Source organism: Xiphophorus hellerii, chromosome 7, assembly GCF_003331165.1.
Source record: "Xiphophorus hellerii strain 12219 chromosome 7, Xiphophorus_hellerii-4.1, whole genome shotgun sequence".
Taxonomy (NCBI): Eukaryota; Metazoa; Chordata; class Actinopteri; order Cyprinodontiformes; family Poeciliidae; genus Xiphophorus; species Xiphophorus hellerii.
In genome coordinates, this window is record NC_045678.1 from 16143543 (window position 1) to 16168746 (window position 25204).

The 25204-nt window shown below is 37.5% G+C and overlaps 1 protein-coding gene across 2 annotated transcripts in view; it reads right to left on the reverse strand.

Annotated features, from left to right (window-relative positions):
* uggt2 (UDP-glucose glycoprotein glucosyltransferase 2) overlaps window positions 1-25204 on the reverse strand; it is a 45534-nt gene that overhangs the window by 4251 nt on the left and 16079 nt on the right. The window contains exons 21-36 of one of the 2 annotated variants that reach the window (XM_032567422.1): window positions 23123-23217; window positions 22483-22689; window positions 18840-18971; window positions 16539-16660; window positions 16255-16347; window positions 16071-16173; window positions 15292-15371; window positions 13380-13569; window positions 13105-13263; window positions 12913-12998; window positions 10069-10153; window positions 9830-9912; window positions 4312-4416; window positions 4137-4221; window positions 2712-2894; window positions 2356-2516 (exon numbers count right to left, since the gene is read on the reverse strand). In XM_032567422.1, coding sequence (XP_032423313.1) covers window positions 2356-2516; window positions 2712-2894; window positions 4137-4221; window positions 4312-4416; window positions 9830-9912; window positions 10069-10153; window positions 12913-12998; window positions 13105-13263; window positions 13380-13569; window positions 15292-15371; window positions 16071-16173; window positions 16255-16347; window positions 16539-16660; window positions 18840-18971; window positions 22483-22689; window positions 23123-23217 — 1969 coding nt within the window. Of the gene's footprint in view, window positions 1-2355; window positions 2517-2711; window positions 2895-4136; window positions 4222-4311; window positions 4417-9538; window positions 9686-9829; window positions 9913-10068; window positions 10154-12912; window positions 12999-13104; window positions 13264-13379; window positions 13570-15291; window positions 15372-16070; window positions 16174-16254; window positions 16348-16538; window positions 16661-18839; window positions 18972-22482; window positions 22690-23122; window positions 23218-25204 lie in introns of those variants that run through there. The other variant, XM_032567423.1, reaches the window with a different exon arrangement.

The window sequence follows — 25204 nt, forward strand, 5'->3', positions numbered from 1 at the left end:
CTGCTGACGTCCTGCAGCTCGGTTCTTCTTTGTCACTGACTTGGCCTCAGAAAATATTTTCCAATTCGGCCAAGTTTATCAGTCCCACTCATCTCTCTCTCCTTTTTTTAGGCATGCTGGCTAATTTAACCTGCTTCTCTTTATTCCTTTCAAATAACAAGGGGCCGCTCGTACTTCCCCTTAGTATGCAAGATATCAAACTGACCCAGTCTAACGTTTCACTGCGTACCTGTGGCTGCGAAGGCGGCAGCACTGCTATGCCTTATGGGGCAAAAATATATTCCGACCACCGGGGAGTTCACCCTGATACAGACCAGCCGTTCGTAAAACCTCCAGAACCTCCTAATGGCCACACACTTAACATATTTCAAGACATGTTGCCGATACCAGTCCCAGCATCTACCACTATTCTAATTTAGCTAGGCAGATTCTCAGCTTGAGAAATATGCAATAATCCAACTTATTGCTCTGTTCATCACTACAACAACAAATGAAGTTGTACAGTTATGATGCCATAAACAAAATGAAGCCCTGCCTCTAGAAACAGTTGGCATTAAATCGACGATGCAGAAAATTTACAATTTTTTTTTCCTTTTATTTCCCTTTAACATCGGTAACTCTAGTTTCTTTAAACAAGTATCAGGAGATAGACTAGCCTTATATGAATAATCAAAGATAACTGCCTAAAAGAAATATTTGCAATTCGATTGCCTAAATAGTGTAAATACATATTTTAAAGGATTAAATTAATATTTTAAAAGCACAAATGTGCAGCCACTAACTGTTGTCTCCTGTCTTAATAATGTCCTGCTTTCTCTGAAAATGTAATTTGTATTTTGCACAGATCTTCATTTTGGCAACATCTAGCTGAGAGAGGTAGCTGCAAATGTGTGAAGTTTGTCTCAAAGGAGACACCAGACTCCTGTTTTTTATGGGTACAGAGGCTGTGGAGAGCAAACAGCATAAACACTGCAGGCTGATAACCGCTATCATGGTACCGATTATCTCTGATTGGAGTTCTTGGTTTTGTCACACCAGCCAACATATACAAAAAAAAAATCTGAGTGTTTTGTACTTTCTCTCGTCTGCAATTATGTGCAGGACACATGCAGCTCAGGATTAAGATATTTTGCGTCTGAAAGATGCAGAGAAATGATTGTTTTTTTTCTGCTGCCTTGTGGTGGTGAAGCGGAGACTTAATTTGTCTCAGTTCATCCACTGTCTGCCAGCTGATTTCCCTTCAATGTGACAATGGCAAAACCACACACTCTGTCAAGAGTATCTAATAAAGATTATGATTGATGAGTTCAAATATTAATCATACATTTCTTTCCTCAATATTTAATTTAAAAATATTTAATTTATTGTATATTTTCTCCCATTCACACATCAGCAAAGTCATACATAAAGAATTAAGCATACACATACAGTATGTCCTCACAGATAATTGAATTTTGCACCTTGACCACAAGCTCTTGAGATAATTCTAGTAAAATCTACAAATATTTAGCATTGCTGAAGTCAAAACCTTCCAGAAACAACTTTTTTTCCCCCTCTTTTATCTATTACAAAACCAGTTTTGATGTGTGCTTGAGATCCCTGTCCTATGTGTTCCTATAGGACAGGGATGATCAGGAGTAGTCCAGGAATCAGCTTAACATGAAGTGGAAACTGTTGCAGCAACAGCATCACTATGCACAATAAAACAAGCTATGCTAATCTATAAGACAGAGGGATGGCTAATTGATAAAGAAGACCCTGCTCCGTGAACACAACAGTGAAGCAACTAAAATTTGCATTTGCTCAGATGCTTAGATTGACAAGACTAAGTCAGTCCGTCCATCAACGCTTCTTCGTTCAGGGGGGTGGTGCCAATCTCCAGCAGTCTTTGTCCAAGAGGCAGGGTACACCCAGGACAAGTCGCTAGTTCCAAGTCAAAGTCCTTCTCAAAAAAAGGACTGACTATACCAAGAGCCATTAAGGTAAGGCATCATGGTGGCAGAATTGTGCTGCTGGGGTAATTTGCTGTCAGGAGTATCGGAGAAGCGAACAAAATGTAGTGAAAAACGAGAACTTCTAAGTCCACCTCAAATCATCAGTCACTTGAGTTGAAACGGTGTTCCCACCGGACAATGTTCTTTAACACACATCCACAGCAAAACGGGGGGGGGGAAAGGTGGTAATGAGCCTTTGCAAACCTAATATGAAAAAAGTGTGTGTAAATATCTGACCCTGTGTGCACAGTTTTACAGTGTGGATTAGACCAAATGACTATATATTCAAACTACAATCAAGCATCTAAAACATCAGATGTCCAGGAGATTTGCTGAAGTCCATTTAACATTTAACATTTACCTGATGTGATATTTCCTCTGTCCAAGATGTGAGGCCCAGTACCCGCTCTTCCAAAAGCGATACCCCTCCATTTCTCTGCGACTGTCACAAAACGGTGTGTAGCCATAGGGAGCTCCCTGTAAGTCCAAGTCCCTCAACTCTTTTAAATCAGCCCGAACGATCTGTGTGTGTGTGTGTGTTGAAGAGAGAGAGAGAGAAAGAAAGAAAGCAAAAACTCTGGTAAGTACAGAAAAGACTGATGACACTTGAGAGAGTTTCAAAATCTCATCAAATCTTCACACCAGCAGTGAGACTCATACAAAACGAGTCAGGCTTTAAATCACACAGTGCTGTGAAACTCTTACAAAGGTCCATACCTGGTCGGCGTCTACAAAAATTATCTTGTCCACAGCTAAAGGGAACAGAACATCCAGGAAGAGGATCTTGTATCCCCAGATAATGCGCTGTTTCTCCGTCTGCTGGTGGAGCCAGCGGGGCCACTTGTACTGCACTAACTCATACTGAAAGCCATACGACTTGGCCATGTGAGAAATGGTCTCCTACCAAAGACCAAAAGGATATAGGAGAGGTTAAAAGATTTCTCCACACAGTGTATTTTCTATTTAGAACATATCAGACTTTCTACACATTTTCTTGTTTGGAATTCCATTGTTTTTCAGTTTGATCATTTTTGTTACAGGGTCTGAATGAAAAAAAAAATCCTAGTTGGGTTTTTTTCATTTATGTGCTCCAAAAACCATTAAAAAGCACAATCCTGAAGTTGGCATTATATTGGTAAAGGGATATTTATTTGTTTTAACTTGTAACTATTTCCCCATGTTTCATGTGATGTGTTATGTCCAGTGATGTGTACAAGGGGATGAATAAGGGGAGGGAGGGAAGTGTGTCATATATGTTATATGTCTGTAAGCTGTGGGTGTGAGAAATGTTATTTATGTTGCTGCATGTATTTGTCATGCTATACTTTATGTGAGACACATAAGATATATGTCTGAATATGTAATAAAGACAATAAAGAGCTAAAAAAATTATATTGCTCATACATTCAAAGTCTGTGCTGCTGGTTTATGCATTTATAGATTAAAATAGCAGGAGTTCTTAATTTATGTGAATTTAATGAATAAAGGAAAAAAAAGCCAATTTTCAGAGTACAGAGTTGATTGAGGAATAAACTGATATATTTTATTAGTTCATTCTTAATATGTTTCTGAATATTGTAGATGTGCTGTGGTATATCAAAGATTTAAAAAAAAAAATCCAATTTAAAAAGAACCTAAAACAAATAGTTTTTTTATTCTTCAATATACTTTTTAGAAATTTTGAATTTGTTTTCCATGTAGTCAATAAAATGATTGAAAACCCAAGCTTTTTTCTACATGCCATTTTCCACGGTGTAATTTCTCCATGTTTTCATCAGTACATAACCATTATGTTGTCAGGTTTTATTATTTACATGTTTTCAAAATCAGCTAAATATCTGAATGCGGATCACCATTCAGAGCCAATCAACTAATAATTGGCTAATTCCGAACTCTGATTTCTTTGTAGACATGCATATGTGCTGTAGTAAATCAAAGATAAAATGCCATTTAAAAAAAAATCTAAAATGGTTGTTCTTTATGTTGTTCTTCAGATAATGAAATAAGTAATAAAGTTTGAAAATGCTAGCACTTTTCCACACTCTTTTTGAAAATATTTTTTCCACTCTTTAAAATTATGAAAAACACTTATTTTCTGGACATTTCTCCAAATAAAACAATGATATAGCAAAAACCTAATACCTTGAAAGAAGGTGAGAGGTAGTTTTTAAGGAACCAGAACTTGACAGGTGTGTTTGTATGCCGAAGAACAGACAACATCATTATTCTGAAAGAGAGGTGGGATATGACAAGATTAACTTTCAGGATCAGACAAAATGTAATTCACAGTGCAGAGCTTGAAAGGGAAGAAACTGACCTCAGAAATCGCTCGTACAGATGACCGGAGGCCACAGAAAATACGTTAAGAATATCTTCCTTTTTCTTCTCTCCTTCATCCTTCTTTGAGCCACCACCTGTGATGCTGCAGATGAAACCAGAATACGTGAGTCGGCGGCGATATGATTCATGATGACTTTTCGTATGGAGGCAACAAATCAAAACTTCTGCTGTAGCAACCATGCTTTCATAAAGCCAGCGGAAATTATTGTTATAAAAGGCAGAAGAAACAATTTTAAAACAAATCATGCAGCACTGAGCAGCTGATGTGTTTTCTTGAAATAAAATAAAAATAATGAGGGTGGAAGTGGTGTGGAAGTCAACAAATCCGACATGATTTGAGACATTTCAACTCCCGCTGATACTCATCTAGCACGCTGAAATTAGTTGTTGAAACAGTTTCTGAAAACACACATATATTCCTATGTTTATATCTTCTTATAAAATGGAAAAAGAAAAACATGCATGCAATGAGTCAACAAAAAATTATTGGTATGGGGGTTTACATAGAGCCAAATTTGTTAAACACCTCTTTGTGTTATAGGAGCTTCTACTTGTCTCTGCCACACCAGGAAAAATGCATTATCTTCCATTCTAGTTAATTAGATTAGGGCCATCAGTGCCTCTCGAGCCTTATACATGCAGTTCTCTCTTTACCATAGTGTACAAATTCAAGACTACTTTTTGCTGAGGAGAGACTGATCCTTTGTGACATACAGAGTTGTGAGTAAATTTAGAGCAATCTACTTTTAATTTATTTTCATTTGTTTAAAGTCTTGGCGTATTTATATATTTTAAGGAAAATCATGTATGGAAAAGTCCAGAACACAATTGAACATCTTACAGAACCTCCTTGATCAGAAATAGGTTGAAGTATTTACATCTTGCTTGGTAAACTGGGACTACATTTTGTCATTTGGCAAATATAAATCATCTATTAATCAGATGAGGGATTCCTCAAGGCTCCCTCCTAGAGTCACTATTTCAGATTATAGAGCGTTACATCTCTTATTACATCTATACTGATGACATGCAAATTTATTGAAATAAAAACATAAATAGATGATTTTGGTACCAAAAATGCAAGGTTATAAATAAGCACTTCACTTGATCACATAAGTTGAAAGTCACAGTGCATACACCTACGGGTCTAAATTGGAACATCTACAAAGTCAATTACTAGATCACTCAACTACCAGCCTTTAGAGTTACCTGTCAAATTAGGACTGGAAAAAGTGGTACCTAACTTTATATTCAGTAAGTTGTATTATTGTTATTGGCATACATGAAAAAATAATAATTTAGCTGCCGGTCTTCCGAAATCCTGCTTCCAGAGTCCTGACCAATACTAAGAAAATTAAATATATCAGACCAGGTTTTTAATTTTTGCACCGGCTCCTCAACTCTGAACTAAACTATGTGAAAACTTGAGATATTCAGAAACTGTTTAGTCCTTTAAATTCAGTAAATAAAACAATGTTTTCCATACAGACCAAAGATTAATTAATCAGTTAAGTTTGATCATGTTCTATCTGTTTGTTAGAAATGTATATCTTATTTCCAAATGATGCTCATTTTTTTCTACAATTTAATTAATGTCTTTCATACAATTTCCCTAATGTTTGTTTTGTTATTTTCCTGTAAAACCCTTTGTATTGCTCTATGGATGAATGTTGCTATAATTAATTTGATCTGCCTAGTAAATTTCTGGAAAAATTTTGGTCTACTCTTCTTTACAACATTCCTTCAGTTAAATGAGGTTTGCAGACATTTCTTCATGCACAATTCTCTTAAGGCCCTACCACAACATTTCAACGAAGGTAAGGTCAATACTATAACTGGACTATTGCAGGATTTCTGTTATTCTGTTGTAGATTGGCTGCTGTGGTGATGATGTCTTCATTTTGACCAAGTATTTATAAATGGACTCTTGTTTGACTCTAGGATGCTTTGGTGTGCGAAACAGTGTATGGTCTACTTAATGGCTGCAAGGTGGTCAAGGACTTAACCTTATTTCTTATAAGGTTGTGGTGACATGGTGATTTACATTACGGTTAGATATCTGTAGTCATTTCTCATCTCCCTAAAGGATATTGTTTTAAAAGTCTTGTGGCATTGCAAACCTAAGTTGTGCAAATATGTACTTTTAAGAGTGGACAGTTTCTTTTGAAAGTCATTAAAATATGTCATACCAATATAGTTCTTTTTTTATTTGTACCGGTATTTTAAAATATAAGATGCTTACTAGAGGTTCAGACGGACCTTTTTTTTAGAATAATTAGTTGTTTAAAACCATTTGTAATGTCTTCCTTTGGCATTGTGTTAGCATACACCAATCCATCAACTGGGTGAAAACCCCGCTGTTTTTGAGGTGGTTGCACTGGCAGGTGATTAGTTGAGTACTTTAATTAGCAGTGCATGGTTGCTACTTACCCTCTTAAATCCTAAAGAAGCAGCAAGGATGTACTTTGTTTCAAGAACTGTCAATACACTCAATGAGATCTTATTTTTCTGTGTCTGTATATTTCACCTAAGCCGATTATAAATTCAAGTGTAAAGTGACATTTTCTTTTCAATACACTTGGAATTGATTATATCAGGACTGCTGTAAAAACAAAGTTTTACCGGGAGATCTGACAAGTCATTGACTTTTTAAACACATTTAAAAAGTCCCGACTGCTCAAAGAAATTATTTCAATTAAATGTGATGCAGTGCCTTTGGGACAATTTTATTGAATCATTTTGGTTGAATTAGACTGATAATCTGATGCAGGACAGATAATGAAGCGATTAAAAAAGGAAAAGGGTCTAAATTGCACGGATTTCTTTAAAGAACTGACGGAAGTGTGCGCGAGTCCAGCACAATTAATTGCATAGCTGATGTATCAGCAAATTTTATAGTGGATTGTTAAAGTCGTTTATCAGGCAAAAATGTGCTGCTTGCAGTTTTTCAAATGTGAAGATAGACCGGAACAGAACAATTTTACAGAGTAATATCGATGTGAACTCAATAGTTAAATGCATTAAAAAAAGATTAAAAGGGATGCCTGGGAGCATTATCTTAAACTGACTTGCACAGAACAACCAAGCATTTCAACAGGAAATGGGAAGAAAAAAACTTTGACCATCTTGTAGCCGATGATAGCCACACGGTGAGTCTATAGATCACTTTTAGGTTGGAAAATAGACTAAAACGTGTTGTGTACGATAACAGCAGTCTGAAGTAAAATCTAGAGGACACTTTCAAACTAGTGAACACATTAACGTGTCCTTAAAGAGCAACGGCTCATGATTCAAGGCACATTTAGCGGACAGAAATCAGGACTTGTGCTGGAGGCTAGATGTGTCTGCAGTCAGGCCGAGTGTCCTTGTCTGTAACAGACTGCTGATGAGGGAAGGGGTGTCTCTCCCACACTCAATCACAACCACGGCTTCAGCCCCGAGGCTCCAAGAAGACACCAGGGAAAATGTAGGGAGGGGTGGGAGAACAGTGTCCTCTAAAACCAGTTTCCTGACACCAACGTTATGCAAGTTATTTGAACATAAACTCTGCAATAGTTTAGAATAATGAACAACTTTTATACATTTGCTAATGTAATGAGAATTTTACTACCATTATTCTTCAAAGTTTGCTTCTCTACAGAGACACACTTGGTCTCTCTTCAGCTGAACAGTTGGCTAAGCCACCACACATCAGTGGGGACTCACGATGTCAATGGCCTAAGATGAATAAGCCAGCCATTATGAAGGGACTTCAGCCCAACCATGGGGTCCCACAGATAAGCAGATTTAGAGGGTCAGGTGAGAGCCTGTTTGGCTGAATCACCCGAGATAATCTGGACCACAGAGCTCTGGCTAAATCCACAACTGTGGTCAACACCAGCTGGGCACAACATCCCTTTCTCCAACACTACAAACAAGCAACAAAATCTATCTGCAATATTTGTTCAAATATTTACTCTGAAATTACAAAGTACTGATACCCCCTACAATTTTCTAAAACTATAAGAAATGTGCTACAAAAACAATTAAAAGTGTTTGCTTATACTCAGCATAGATTAAATTAATAGTTAAATAATACTTCAAGTGCCTTCCAAAACTATTCATACCCCAGAAATTATTTATATTTTGCCAAGTTAAAAACTTCAATGCACTTTATCTGACTTTAAACAGACCATAGCTGCACAATATGTTAAATCAAAGTTGTCGTCACAATGTCAATGAGTGCAATACTGGAAATGCAAAGGACTGTTTGGTGCAATATTTGGTCAAATACTATATTTCAAGGGTTAAGTTTATGGCTGATCAGTTGGACAGATTCCTTTTACACTATGTTTATGAAGGGCTGGGATAGTGAAACACAAGGAGAGTGGTGGAGACATTGAGTTAAGGTAAAGAAAGACAAGAGTCAGAAAAATGTGGATTAATAGTAAAGACATAACATTAGCCATTTTAAGATAATACAAAAAGTAGTAGCTACATAAAACTGAAGCTGAATGAAGAGGATACATGGTTTCCAATTTTTTACTAATAAAAAATCTGACAAGTGTGATGTGCATTTGTATTCAGCCTGTTTTACTCAGTAAAATCCAGTGTTGCTTTAGAATTTGCCTTCATGTAAATTAATCTCAGTATAAATACAGATTAATTTTTTTTTTAATGAAGGTTCATTACCGTATATTAGTCAACAAACAGCTTCACACAGATCAAGGAACACAGCAGACATGTTTGAGATTAAAATATGGAGTTTAAAGCAAAGTGAAGATATAAAATAACCTCCCAAGCTCACTGACCACCGTTCAATCCATCATTTGAAAATGGAGTACAGCAGATCTCCAATCCTAACCGTGTTATCCCGTCTCCTTATTTAATGCTTGCTGTGTGAAGTGTTTGGAGCACTTTTGAGAAAAGGTAGGCAGTCTTGCTGGAACCCCTTTAACACATAAACCTTTGTTAAATTCATTAACATGTCAAGTTTATGTGTTGCTTTCATTTTTATGTGCCACTCTACTAAACATTGTGATGAGTTGCATTAATTCAGTTTCTTGTGGCCTCAATTAAAGGACTCATTATAGCTTTATTTCAATAATCACTTTTGCCTTATTACTCTTCCATAAAGGCCAAAATCCTCTACCTGAAAGATGGATCTCTCTTTTAGAGTTACAATGACACTCTTGACTGCTTCTCTGTTTAAGGCTTTTTTAAGTCAGTTTACACGCATAGCTAAGTCTGGTTAGGAAATGCTGGGAAATCACGCAAATAAACACACATACCTACAGAAGCACATATTTTTTGCAAGACTAGATCTTACAGCATAGTATTGCAGTCTTGATCCAGGGGAAGGGTAAGAGCTCCTGAAACCATGTTGTATAATTGACAAACCAAAGCTACATGAGCAAAACTATCAAAGAACTCAGTTTTTTTTTCCTGCCTGAAAGCTGGACAGAAAGTTTAAAACTAACTAGAGCTTCTCATATTAAAGATGACTTTGAACATACCTTACTATGGAGTCCCATATGCCTTTGTTTTCACTAGTTTCACTCAAAAGGTCTTCATTAATCATCTCTGCTTTTTTTTGCACCTGCAAGTAAACACATAACTATTGGGCTTCCACAGGTTTTTATCAAGCACTGGCTACAAGTTTTCCAACACTCACGATTTGTGAGCGACAGGAACATTACAGAAAGAAGAGGAGTAGAGAAGCTAAATATAGCACATGTCTAAGAACCTTTCTCACCCTGACTTTGATGATCTTACTGTGGAAGCTGTTTAGCACAACTATTACATCCTCAGCATCAGGTGGGGAATCAGTTCCATCGTGCCTGGAAAGAAAAGAAATAAATAAATAAATAATCGCAATAATTTACCACTTGTGTTGGTCCTCCAAATCACATAAAAACTCGTAAGTTTGTGGTTGCAAAATAACCACTAACCACTGGAAAATTTCAAGGGGTGTGGACAACATAAACTGCAAGGCACTGAAAATTGTGATCAGAAAATCACTTGCTCTTTTACTTTCAGTTACTATTTCAGTCAAATAAAAGAGGCGTTTTCCAAACAGAGACTTACAAATGTAAAGGCATTACATTATGTCAATTTCCATGCGTTAGCCATGGCAACACAGACAGAAAAAAAGCAACACTATAGGCTCTAACAATAAGAGAAAGCACAGTCGTTAATGGACAAAGTCCTAACAGACACGGAGAGCACGCACTTAAAGCGGATACTGGACAGCTGCCAGGGTCAAAAACCAGACCATATTCATTACCCTCAATTCTCATTAAGAATCACCTCGCCATTATTTTGCCCATCACTACTTCCCAGCCATGCTGTATATACTGGTAGATTTAATGAGAAAGTCTGTACAGTATTGATTCTGTTACGCAGCCTTTCACTGTAATTGTTTTAGGACTGATTTGCCTAGTAGACAATGTATTTTGGCAGACCGAATCAGCAAGGTTTAATGGTGAACCACTGTAGAACAAACCAGAGGTTGAGATGAGCAATTTACTATGATGCACCGCCAGCCATTACAACTCCAAATGCTTACTAAAGGCAAAAAACCTAACCTTATCACTATGATAAATGCCCCCTCCACAGTGGACCTGAGGAAAATCCCTCTCCCACATGCTCAAGCGCTGCTTGTGTTTTCCCTCTTCTGTTGTCACCAGTGCAAATCAGCCTTCAGGGCTACTGTTAGAAAGCACCAGAGATCAATCTGTATCCCTGCAATGAGAGGGGGAGAGTTGGTCATCTCATTCATCGCTGTCAAAGCAAGGCGGGGCAGCAACACAGGCTGGAGGAGGAAAATGCACACTCTGGGACTTGGGAACACAGACGCTCCCAATAGGCTCTGATCGGCCACCTAACCAGAGCAGAGTGCCGCTAACCACAAGAATAATGACCCTGCCAAGGTGAAAAATGACATCACCTCTTAGCTTCACCTGGAGGATTGGGGGATAAATCTTGGTTGTCTGATATGATTCCAGAGGAACCGAGGACTGTATATGCCCTAAATCTTAGGTGAAGTTAGCCAAAGAGGATGATATCGGTGATTGTGAAGACAAACAGGAAGTGCCCCCTCACACATAGCACAGGTCAGAAGTTTACATACTTTAACTTTCTGCTTTTATTGACGCATTAAAATATTGTACTTTCAGGGAGCATTAAATACACGGCAACTTCAATTAGAGCTGCACAATTTGGAGAAAATATTAAATTATGATACTACTGCTGAAAATGATATTATCAGTTACAAATGTGTAACAAACACCCTCCATGAGTTTTAGAATCTCAGGCACTAAGGGATGACACCAATTACAGGAAGTTAAGAGTTCATGGATATGTTATAGATATGTACCAAATTTCCAAAATATGCATTTCCTCTTATCCAAATATTGTTAGAATTACACATACATTGGGGACCATCATTCTGTTGATTGTTGTTTTGCATCTATTGTATCCAAGTTTTAACAATCTAAATGTTGATTTTAGGTCAAGCTGAGCTTGACAGCTGAGCTTTGAAAGCTTTTACTTGACACCACTAAACCTAATTCTGATCACTGAGGCCAAATAGTTAGTAATTTGTCTCATCTGACCATTAAACTTTTCTCCAGAAGCTGGTTCAGTTGTCCCCATGAGTACCTGAAAATTTCACTCATGCTAATTGGAGCTCTAGCATCTTCCACGTTCATGAACATTTACAGCTGAAGGTCTGTAACATAAAAAATCTCAACATTTTTATCATAATTTTTTTTTTAGTAAGAGGTGAATGTTTGGAGATAACGTTCCCAACTGATATAGCTGGGTTTTTTTTTACATGGAACGTTAAAAAGAAATTTACTTTTCATGTTAAAAAGGTAAAAGTTTTTAACATAAAAAACTTTCATGTTAAAAACACATATGTGTTTTTATTTCAAAAAACACATACAGGCTGCTTGTGGGATATTTAAAGCAGCAGTGTATATTTTAACCTGTGTTGATTAGAAAAAAAAATCTGCCTTAAATTCAGACATTATGCTTTCAAAAATTTTAATATTGTATCATCAAAGTCTTGAAAAAACTAATTTAATGCATTGTCAGAAGAACAACAATGACATTTACGCAAGTAAGTGAACATTTTCAGACCAGTAGTGAGAAAAGCCACAAACTGACTTATTCCTTCATTTTATTTAAAACAAATGGTTCAGATTCATTAAATAAACCCAAGAACAGAACAGATTCTATCATTCCGTCCTGGAAACTTGCTCGGTTGCATCCTCACAAAAACAGATTCCACAGTCTGAGAAGGAAGGCATGAAGGTGACCATCTGCATCATCTCTCCAGTCTGTCTTCCCTTTAATAGCATCCCTTTCCACCTACCCGTCTCTCCCTGCCTCTATGCTGAGCAGTACTCCCCGCACTCATCAAAACCTTGCATTGCTACAGTGTCAGCAGCTCACCATGTTTCCATAGAGATGGGTTTCAGTAAGAAAAAGAGAGACAGCTGAAAACCAGCCTTGAATCTGAGTTATGAAAACACCTGCTGTACAGCCATTACTGAATAATTTTGTGTTTGTAAACAATGACTAGGATACTCACGTGATAATCTGATAGATGTCCTCTGATCTCCCTTTACGCAATCTTAGGATCCAGGCCCCTGGGTTGGCCTTCAGCTGGAAATACCCCTGCAAAGTTTTCTTCACTTCAGTCAAAGTCTCGTTCCAAATTGAACAGCCAGAATCATATTTGATCTTCCCAACATAGTGCAAAAAACCTAACAAGTATGCTGACCAGATTAGCCATGACAATAGTGTCATACATGAGAAGGTCCTGACTCATGCCCAGGGTGAACTGTAGTCCGCGAGGCGGCTGGCCAGTTGACAGGTCAAAGCAGTGGCCCTCCAGTAAGAGGTGCTCCAGTTCAAATTCTGCTGCTACAAGCCCATTAACCTGTAAAGGACTATAAATTACAAAGCAACGAAACCCTTGGGAAGAGAATAAAAGCACTCTGGCTCTACCCACACATGCAGAAATTAGTGTGTAACAATGACTAAGCACCTCTATACCTCTTGCAAGTGGATGTTGTCCAGGTCGTGGAGACTGTGCTCTGCCTGCACCATCCAGCTCTCCGGTGTGATCATGTTAAGAGTAAGAAGGGGGGATTCTGGGAGCTCCATGAAGCGGGCTACCGGCCCTGGAGACGCCGTGTCGTTGGCCAAGAAAGCCACATCAGGCTCCAAAACAAATCTGTAAAAACTGTGAGGAAAACCAAACATGGTAAGCAAATCATAACGTAATATAAAGCTTTAAACTTTTAAATCATTGTATTTCCACACTGTAGAGACACCAAAACTACACTCTACTGCAAGATATAAGATCATAACATATTACAGTCATCAGGACAGTAGAGATTGGACCAGTTGTAGCAGCTCTGTCTACATCATTTGTTTAAAGGTGAGAGATCTAATGCTTTAACCACTTGTGCTGTTCACCCAATGACAAATGTGAACAAGAAAGGTTAATGTAAAAGCAACTGCAGGTTTATGTATAGGGATGGAAAAGAGTTAACCTAAACAACTCATAGCTTTAATTACAACAAACAGTGTTTCTATAATTATTGAATCAGAGGCACTCAATGGAAGCTATACATTTTTTGCAAAAAGACTTCCCAATAATCTATTACTTCTTTTGACCTATCATATAAAACCTGAATAAAATATATTGAAGCAGTTGCTTCAGTGAGTATATGTTTTCAAGGCAGCGTAGACAAAAAAATATTACTAGTCTTAACTGGTTTATACCTTAAAGCTTCTATTGCCCAACAGGTGCATAAACATGATCCATATTCAAATGGTTGCTTTTCACCTTAATAGCAGATTTGTTTACTTCTCCAGAGTGAGATGAGTGTGACAACTGCAGCACCAAAGAGTGGTGAGGGAACACTTATGGTTAGAAAAGCTTTTATCCAGCTCACCACAGGAAACATATTGTCTTCATTGTATTGGTTGTGATTTGTGACTAGACATCAACAAAACTTTACTTCTTTTGTTAAGAGGTAGAGCAGTCAAGACAATTAAACAACTGATACAGAAACAGAATTCATGCACTCCTACTGGCAGCAGAATCACCACAGGTGGACTTTAACAGCACCAAGCTTGTGGCTATAAAAACAAAATGAAGCAGTAAAGTAGTAACAAGCCCCTGTTAAAAAAATTCCTAGTTAAATGAAAATAAATGGAAAAAAGGTCACAATGGAAGAAAAAAAAATATCTTCGATCCCCCTGTAAGCTAACCATTATTGTAATTTGTAACCTGGCAATGAGGCCAAAACTAGCAGCCAGTTTTAAAGAATTTGAGAACACTGTGATTTTGTAGAAATGCAGCATTTACACAACAGCTCAACTGGAGACATCCAGCTTATTTATCCCACACAAATGTATCAAGTTGCAATCTATGTCAATTACAGCCATTTCTCGCTCAAGGGGAGAGGAAGTTTATGGAGAGGGATGGTGGAGACATGAATGATTTGTGGTCGAAGACTTGTTTCCATCAATAAAACTTCAGCAAGGAAATTCAGTTATATCCCCTGAGATTTCTGTGGACTAACTCTGCAAATGACTCAACCTATTACACAATAAAAATAAATAAATAAATCATATAATAGCCACATTCACTCATGGGCCCAAATATTGATGGGGAGAAAAATAAAATCTATGTATCATTTTCTGTTTTCATTTGACTATCATTTTAACTCTCTCCCCTACATGGTTTGAACTGCAACAGTGAATGTTTGAAATTTGCTCAGAGATGCACATGGGGGCCCAAAGCAATAAGGCCGTGTTATTAAGCAGATTGCATCTGTGTAGCACTCTTTTACAAAGGGATCAAGCGCAGCTGAAATGCTAAGACTGCAGCAACAAGAGGATACACAAACAAGCCAAACAGGAAAATTTAATTACTGCTGGAGCTGGAGCTTACCTCTTGAGGGGCAACTCGGACAACTTGGCCCTGCAATTCATAAACACCTGCACTTTCACATTGACCACTTGACTAAGCACCTGCAGCATTCAAACAGAAACAGAGGCCCAGTCAGAAATAAGGAGAAAGAAAATCATGTGTGCAGCAGAGAGATTAAAAATAGAACGGTGAGCTAGATCAATGGAAATAGTCTTTCTATATGGTTCCACAAAGCTTAAAGCTTAAAAAATATGTACAAATGTTAGTTTACTGAGCAAGTTTGATTCCTCAGAAATGAACAAGATATTTGATATAAGTTAAACTGTTTGAATAAATGAACAAGTTTATCTAAAATTGCTTGTAATATCAGATGTTCAACCAGTCAAATCAAATATCCAATATCAGCGTAGAAGGTTAGCAAATATTCTTCAGCTTGAACGGTATACATAATCATTTTCACAACTTTCTGTCCAAGGATTGTAGCTCATGGCAGCTATAATCATTTTCCTGGTCAAAATATGGAAAACAGCTTTAAAAAAAAAGAAAAAAAAGCAGAGAGCAAATTTAGACATTGCAGAAAAGTTGCTCGAAAAGTAGGCATCCACCAAAGAAAAGCTCTGGCTCATATAACCAAAAAGGAAATTATAAAATGTCCAATTGTGAGAAATCAAACTTGTTCAGTTGTTGAAGAAAAACTACAACTCTACTAGGTGTTGTGCTAGTACATGCTGTTTTACTCAGCCTGCCTGTTGCTTTCTAGCTGACTGAAAGAAAGGGAGCAAAACTGGAGAGTGTCTTACAATCAGGAGCGAGGAGATCTTTTGTGCTTCTCTAGTGAGGGGATCAATGATGGCCACAACATCGTAGAACACCTCATTTTCACGTGGTGAGAGCTGGAGCACACTGAGGAGGGAATTTCAATGTTCTGATTTTCACTGTGGGGTGTTCTCAAAAAAGTAAGAATGGTAAACAAATAAAGCATACCTTTGGGTGTCTTTAAAACTGACATCTCTTCTGATCTCTCCTTTAGAGACTGCAGAAAGCAGCGCATCAACTTTCATGACCAGGTCACTCGCTCTAAGGGAGAAGAGGTCCATTATTTATAAAGTGTATGAGTTGAGAGAGGTAGATCTCTGAGAATAAAAAAAATAAAAAAGGTAGGTGTGAAAAAGCTAAAATGGTGAACAAATTTCTATTAAAGACATTGGTGAGGAAGACAAAGTTACATTTTGATTTAGATGGCAAGACTGAAATGACTACAAACATACTGCTTTGGTTTCATCCCCATCTGTTTTACTTTGGCTTTGACTTTCTCTGCTGAACCAATCTTCTCAAGCAAGTGGAAATCCTCCATAGTGAATTCCTCCTGCTCTTCAAACGGACAGAGAATCTGACATGGAAAAAATAATGCAGTCAGAATATGATTTTTCCAATTCTTATCTCAGTGTGTATCACTTAAACCTTGCCCAGGGGATGTCAGATGTAATGTAGCTGTGACTGTTATATCCACTTAAAGTTATGTTATGCAGTAATGCTCTCTGCTTTTACTGTTTTCTAGTCTGTGAGACCAGCCCTACCACTGTTGCGGACAAACATGAGATAATATTAATTATTAGAGCCACTTCTTCAGAGGCTGGCCTCTTCTTGCCTGGCTGTCATCGTTGTCTGTCACCCCTCATCAGCTTTGTACGCAAACATGCAGAATACAATAAAGGCCACCTGTGACCTTTAATAAACAGGTGTCCTGCCGATTTGACAGTGCCAAATGAAGACAATGAAAACCTTGAAGTAAAAATTATTTATTGGCAGAGCAGCAAAACTGACATTGCAATTTGGTAAATAGTAGGAGAAACATTTACCCTGTGCTTTATCCAGAATAATATGCTGTTTTAAACTAATAAAAATAGAAAAAATAAACATTTAAATAGATATGAAAGGTAAATTACTGAGACACATTCAGGACTGTTCATAACACAATGGTGCTAAAGCACCTTTTTATTTTTTTAAATCCAACCTTCACTGAGGACATAGTTTGGCTACAGAGTTCGGTTCTGTTTCTGTTATGATTCTGTCTGGTAGATTTGTTTTGCAGAGTTTTGTTCATTTGCTTTTGTATTTAATAAATATAAAAAATGTATAAAAAATATCAAAATATTATGCAAAAGTGAGATTTCCTGCTTTCATAAGAGAGCAAATGCATGAAATTAGGCAACTATCAGGTTTTTCATAAAATCCAGATCAAGATCTATTAACACACAAAACATTCACATTTACAAGGTTGAGCTAAAATATCAGGCTATGGATGATAATAAATTAGGAGCAGCTTTGGAACTACAAGAGTCAAACTTCCCATCACTACAGAGGGTTCTCTCACTGCAACAGCGAAACTATGAAGCGCCATCAACCGCACTGAGTATGAGCAGAGGGTGACAGGAGGGGAGAGAGACAGAGTGTGAGGCGAGTGACGCATGAACGAAGTGCAAACATCATCCCGCTGTCTCTCATTTTTATCCTTTCCACCCCGACTCTTTGTGGCCGCATTCAAACACGGGTGTCTGCCAATTGAGATTGAAGCACGGATCGGGCAGCTGAGAGGTGAGCAGAGGGGCACAACGGGGGAAGCTAGTGGTGATTCACTTTTTTGGAGCAAATTTGTTTGTTTGCATTGATTAGTCAACATCTATTAATTAAAAAAAACTTCACATGTATTTATTAAAATAAGTGGTTATTATGATCATTTCTAATGATTCTTCACAAGCCAGACTTCATGGCGCTCACCTGACCACTCGGTGCACTACATGGGGTGTGGGTGGAGTCACTGTGCTGACTGCAGCAATCAATTGTTCTACAACGTGATTGTAGGGGCGCACTGATTGGAGGTTTATGGCCAGTCACCAATCTTTAAAATGCCTGACATGCCAGATGTATTTTGTGCTAAGTATAGAGAAAAATTGCTAAACTGGCAACAATGGGGAGACTTAGACAAGACATGGTGGACAGGTCTGTCAGTCAGTCCTCTCTCACTTCAGGACAGTGGCTGATTTTCCTTGCGAAGGAAGACAAGGCCGACTGCTGATTGCGCAAAGTTAATGAAATCGGGGACAAACGATCTGTGCCCCCCTAAAGGACAGCCATCAAAAAATTATGTAAGTGATTTTTAAATAAAAATCTGAATGTTTCACAGATTGACTCATAGTAGGGCTGCTCATTTGATCAGATGAAGCATATATATTTTTAAAGAGTAGAGATTTGATTAATTTATCTGTAACCTTGTCACTGTAGAAAAGAGATAAATGAAAGATTAAATCTATCTTAAATGTTTTAATACACATTTCTTTCTCCTTTACTCCTTCTGGAATATACTTGATGTTGGTCTGATCACTTCCATTGATTATTGCTTTTCTTAACATTCGAGCAAAGGAATCATTTAAAATGTGTTGTAGCAATTAAATGAAAATCAGTTGAGCCATTCTTAAACAAGTTATAAATAAATCCTGATGCCTCAAATTCATACCAGGTCACTAATGTTCACATTTCTAACCATACCTGATAACATAGAGTCTACTCACTCTGCCGTTGCTGATCACAGCCTGCTGTCCAGGACGCAGCTTCAGGACATCTTGACAGAACATTTGCTGACTGCGGATAAAATCAACCTCTAGTGTGTTGAACTTTTTCTCAAAGGCATCTAGGTCCATTCCCTGCAGCAGAAGAACAGAACTTTGTTTAGGATGTCAGGAACAGAGCGTAGTTTCTGAATGTCGGAAGACTTTGCGAGGTAAAGCAAGATTTGTGATACAATTGTAATATCCGACAAAGTAGCTTTAGGACATTTCTCCTCCATTCCAGCTTGTCAACAAAATACCATTCTGAGTGATGCATTGGTATAAAGGAATGATGTATGTGAGGCAAAAAATAATAATTATCATTTCATCCATCATTGATGACTTGCATCTGCACAACTACTGGATTTTCAAACAAGTCTAGCAGAAAAAGGAAACATTTTCAACCTAGCTGTCAGAAATTAAAGAAAGAAAAGAGATAAATCAATTTGTGATTAATACCAGAAACTCTTAATTAAACCTCAGTTATATTTGTTCATAATAAATTGGGTGTGGGAGCGTGGAGGGGGTTGTAGAGTCAGGTTATTAGTTTCTCCAACATTTCTGTCCTCCGGAGATCAGGTGAAATACCAATAATGTCAGCGCAATTCAGTCAGCAAGTCTGTCTGGCAGCCAATAATAAACTTGTGTCCCTTGGCTTTGGGTCTCAAGTCACAAAGCTGCTTCCTACCCATCTTTCCATTGCTATTTCCACCCCATAGTCTCCTTATAGTTTAAGGCTTGTATAATTGAAAGAAAGTTTGCTACAGTAGTCCCAGCTGACGCATGTGCTGTATGACTTAAATCTGACGGGACAGAAGGGAGCTCCTGTGTCAACGGATTTGTTGATTGGAGTGGCCTCTGTGTACTGCTGTGTGGGTGGATCCTGCTGCACACTGAAGTGTTTGGTTGTAGCTCTGCTTATAGCAGCAGAGTGATGGTCAGGCCTGGCTGAACATATGTAGCTCACACAAGGGTGAGCAGGAGCTTGGTTATTCATCAGCCCCAGGACAACAGGTATACACCAGCACTTTTTAGTTAAAGATGCAGCGTGTAGAGCCTTCCTTTTGATGGCCCTGTGACACTTCAAGTGGAACTGACAGCGAGCCGGCCACTTGTCTAGGTATCTGCAGGGTGTGGAGTCTCATGCCTGCCCTGAAGGTATTCAGTTAGCTGATGTTAGGTAGAAGATTGGCTCATCAATCACAGTTTTCTCAAACTGTGAACTAGAATCAATGAAAAAAAAAAGTATAAGAAAAATCTCAGCATGTGGGTTTACTCTACCATTATGTTTTCTAGTTTTTACCTTTAAACACCTGCATGATAGATGATAAAAAACACGTCCAAGTGGAATCAAATGCAACTTCTATCCTAATAACTCAACTTCTATATACAGTTTGTCACAACAAGGGGGCAAACTGTATTCAAAATCTTTTAACAAATAATTTAATTTCTGTAGTTCTGAATGTCTTTAAAATGTTGAATTATATTAGATTTTCCCACTTAAAACATGAACACAGATATTCATTAGTTAATAAAGTTTAAGATCCAACTTTGTCATTATACAAATCTATAAAAAATTGTCACTTAAATATTTAATACTGTCTGGATGTTGGCAGACACTATTCTAAATCAATGAGCTCGATGTTGGAGGCAACGATCTAATATCCGGCATAATGACTCGATGGAATAAAGTTTATTTTCACGTACATCAAACAATCCTGTTATCATTGTTATGCTTTAAATGTTAAAACAGGCCAGACAACATACTAAATATTGTCCAAAATATATTTCAATTACAAACACTATCATAAAAATGAAAATTACAATAGACAGTCCTGAAGTGAACTAGAATCACTAAGACAAAACTTAAATGGGTATGAAAAAGTGGTCTATTCTTCACAAAGTCTAAAGCCGGTTTTAGAAAAGGAGATTGTAAAAGTGTTCCTTTTCATGACTAATGGGTTATATAGACCAAAAATATATGTTAATACTTTGTGTTATTCATTGTGGTAACAAAAGTGACAATAAAAGGATTTGAAAAGTATTTTTCTCTACAAATTCATTACAGTACGTGAGTAAATAATAATGGATTTAGCCATATTTTCAAATATAAATGCAGCATTTATGATGCTCTGATGAAATAAGCTGTCAAAAAACAGTAAACCTAAAAATATCAATCACCAATATAGTCTTTTGGGATTACAAACATAATCAATTAGTTTATCACAATAACAAGATCACTGAGTCTCATCACAGTACTTTTTTCCCATGATAACAATAATTTCAGATCACAACTGAAACAAAATAAAGAAATGGTGGGTGTCCAAAACAGCTTATTCAGACTACAAACTCACATAAACAGACTCAAACACATGTTTCTAAACTGCAATAGCTACACTGACGGATGCAAAGATATTTGTTGCATCTGCTTTTATCAAGGGGAATCAACTTTGATCTTGTTGATATAGAACTCAGAGAACAGCATAGAGCATAGAGCCTAAGATGCAGGTAGAAGTCCAAACAGATATCAGTTCTTCTAAAGATGTGCAATACCATCAGTAGCTGTATTCAAGAATGTAGCTGTTATGTGGTGTTGATGATAATCTAACACTGAACTGCTTCACAACCTCCCTTTCACATCTTACCGATGTAAACACATTAGGAGCTGGCATCCAGTCACCCTTCAAATTTGATTTAACAGATCAGATGGGCTTACTCACAGAATTTCTTCAAATATCAATGTTCCTTTACTCCTAATTTGTTGACCTTACTGCTTGGTTTGCTAGTGCTGAAACACTTCAGCATCTCCAGAACTGAATGCATTTATGATGCTCTGATGAATTAAATCAGCCGTTTGATTCTGGTGTGTTGGAAAAGGGATGCATCCAACACACATCAGTCCCTGAGAGCTAGGACATTAGCTCTCAGGGACTGGATTTGGGCACGCCTGTCGTAAACGTATGGGTGCTTTTGGTGACAGCTAGTTGGAAAAAAGGTAGTTCTTTTAATTGAGTCGGCCGTGTGTTGAAGCAGTGATTTAAGGATGTCAAGTACAAACTCCAGCTAAGGACAAAATTCAAGTATATACATGGCTCTAATTTAATTAACTTTAATCAGATTAAGAAATAGTGCACAGCACATTTTAAAGGACTTTGATCAGTATAAAGGACTCAATAAGGTCATCCCTAATGCAATAAAATATTATTTGAAATATAATACATAGCAAATGAATGTTTCACATCATAAAGATATTCATGTGTAACATTTTGTCTGAAACATATTTCTTACAGTACAAAATAAATCTTTGCTTCAGTGTAAAATGCCTTTTTTAAACTTTCTTTGTAATTTAATGTACTGCAAAGGCTGAATATCCCAAGATTTCTCACTAAGCGTTTCCTTTTTGATATTTAGTACAACTATGACAGGTTATTAATACAAATACAGCAGTAATGCAATAAATTATAGATATGACAAAAAAAACACTATGCATGCATGCAGAAAATACATGCTGTTTCATTGTAACTACATCCAGATTGCTGCAGGAAGGTCAAATGTTTGGACCAAAGGACCTAATTTGAAATGTAAAATTAGTGAAAACAAAACTTACCTGCATCCCCAAGTCCTTCATCTTAGTCCCTTGCTGGAGGAGCAGGCTGCTCTCCTCTTTTAGGAGTTTTTGTGCAAACTCTGCTGCAGCCTTATTCTTCTGGGTGAGGAGAGAGGCCCAGACAGCTCTGTACAGCACAGTGTTATCTTCGCTGGGCTTTCCACTGGGGTTATCTATCACCCCTACACGCAAGCCTGGACTGGACTTCTGCACGCACACATACAGCAGCGATATAACTCACACTAATTTCGCAGATTCTCATCTATTCAGAGACAAGAAATGTCATTGACAAAGCACCAGCAAGAGAGAGAGTTTTTTCAAATAATTCTCTGATCTTTTTTACTTTGTGGATTATTAGCTACAAATATATCATTTAAAATGTACCTGTTTTTACCTCTTTTTAGGAACACAAAGAAAAAACTTTTTTTTCTTAATGGTTTTACGGTAGTTTAATCAAATTCCAAACTGATACCATTTCTTTGGTTTGCATGCAAAGCACTGATTTTAAATGAACAAGACTTGTTGCTGTTGCCACATCTATAGTAAATTTTCTTCAAAGGTTAGAATAAATGAAAATATTTATAGAGAAGTAGGATTGTCAAAATTATATTGAAATAAATAAGGTGTGAACAATACTTACTACATGTTTCAAAGCATTAAGCAACAACTTTCGCCCTGAAACCTTCTCAAAATCTGCAACTACCCACATGGTTACAGCAGTCATGCCATCCTCATCTAAATTGAAAAAAGCAAAAAAAATATATTATTCCAAAGACATTTGACTTTCTACGAAGCTCTAGCATCACACTGTAATAACTTTTTATCAGTCAGAAGACGATTTGGTTCGATTCCTCCAGTTTCATGATATAAACAAACATTCTATGATGTAGGGCTGAAACAATTAATTGGATTAATTGTGATGAAATGATTACTGACATAATCGTCAACTAACTTAGTAACTGATTAATTGTTAACTGGATTATACAGACTCAGAAACATAATTTTTTTTGGAAGAAGAACATACTCATAGAGGAAATTAAGCCAAAACTATACAAATATACACTGCCTGGCCAAAAAAAAAGTCGCCACCTGGATTTAACTAAGCAAATAGGTACAAGCCTCCTATTGGATAAGTACTGCATAGGCGATTATCTTTCAGCTGGCAACAAGTTATTTAACCCCAGCTGATGCAATGAGTAACTCCTCATTTCTTAAACAACCATGGCAAAAGACACATCCTGTGGTCGTGGAAAATACGTTAGTCTGTTTAAGAAGGGTCAAATCATTGGCATGCATCCAGCAGAGAAAACATCTAAGGAGATTGCAGAAACTACTAGAATTGGGTTAAGAACTGTCCAACGCATCATTAAAAACTGGAAGGATGGTGGGGAACCATCGTCTTCCAGGAAGAAATGTGGTCGGAAAAAAATCCTGAATGATCGTGATCGGCGATTACTTAAACGTTTGGTCAAATCAAATCGAAGAAAAACAACAGCAGAACTCAGGAGTATGTTTAATTGTGAACGCAAAAGCATTTCCACACGCACAATGCGAAGGGAACTCAAGGGGTTGGGATTGAACAGCTGTGTAGCCGTAAGAAAACCTCTAATCAGTAAGGCTAACCAGAAAAAAAGGCTTCAGTTTGCTAGGGAGCATAAAGATTGGACTCTGGAGGAATGGAAGAGGGTCATGTGGTCTGATGAGTCCAGATTTACCCTGTTCCAGAGTGATGGGCGCATCAGGGTAAGAAGAGAGGCAGGTGAAGTGATGCACCCATCATGCATAGTGCCTACTGTACAAGCCTGTGGGGGCAGTGCTATGATCTGGGGTTGCTGCAGTTGGTCAGGTCTAGGTTCAGCAACATTGTGTGCCCAAAGAATGAGGTCAGCTGACTACCTGAATATACTGAATGACCAGGTTATTCCACCAATGGATTTTGTCTTCCCAAATGGAACGGGCATATTCCAAGATGACAATGCCAGGATTCATCGGGCTCACATTGTGAAAGAGTGGTTCAGGGAGCATGAGACATCTTTTTCGCACATGGATTGGCCACCACAGAGTCCAGACCTTAACCCCATTGAGAATCTTTGGGATGTGCTGGAGAAGGCTTTGCGCAGTGGTCAGACTCTCCCATCATCAATACAAGATCTTGGTGAAAGATTAATGCAACACTGGATGGAAATAAATCTTGTGACACTGCAGAAGCTTATTGAAACAATGCCACAGCGAATGCAGGCTGTAATCAAAGCTAAAGGCGGTCCAACAAAATATTAGAGAGTGTGACCATTTTTTGGTGGCGACTTCTTTTTTGGCCAGGCAGTGTATATTATGCTTTTAAGAAGAAAAAAAAGTCTGTAAATATGATCCACCCAGAACTCCTCAAGTGGCATAGATCTAGCTTCACCTAGTTAAAATTCTTTTTTTTTTTTTTTTAAAAAAGACATAAATAAAAAGCTAAATACAAAATCCTGATAAAACCCTTTAAAGATTGAAGTCCAGGCTAAAATAATAAGATCGCGACCCTCAAGTCCAGAATGAATGTTGGTTAAACCAACCTGTAATAAATATTAAACTAAGTAATCAGCCTGATTTCCAGGAGCAAGAATACTCAATGTATTGGGAAATGTTGCGCAATTTATAAGACTATTGAGCCACCTTCAGAGTTCTATTGATCGCAGCCACACAGTCAGAAAGTGGGTTTTAAGCTTGTCTGCCAGTC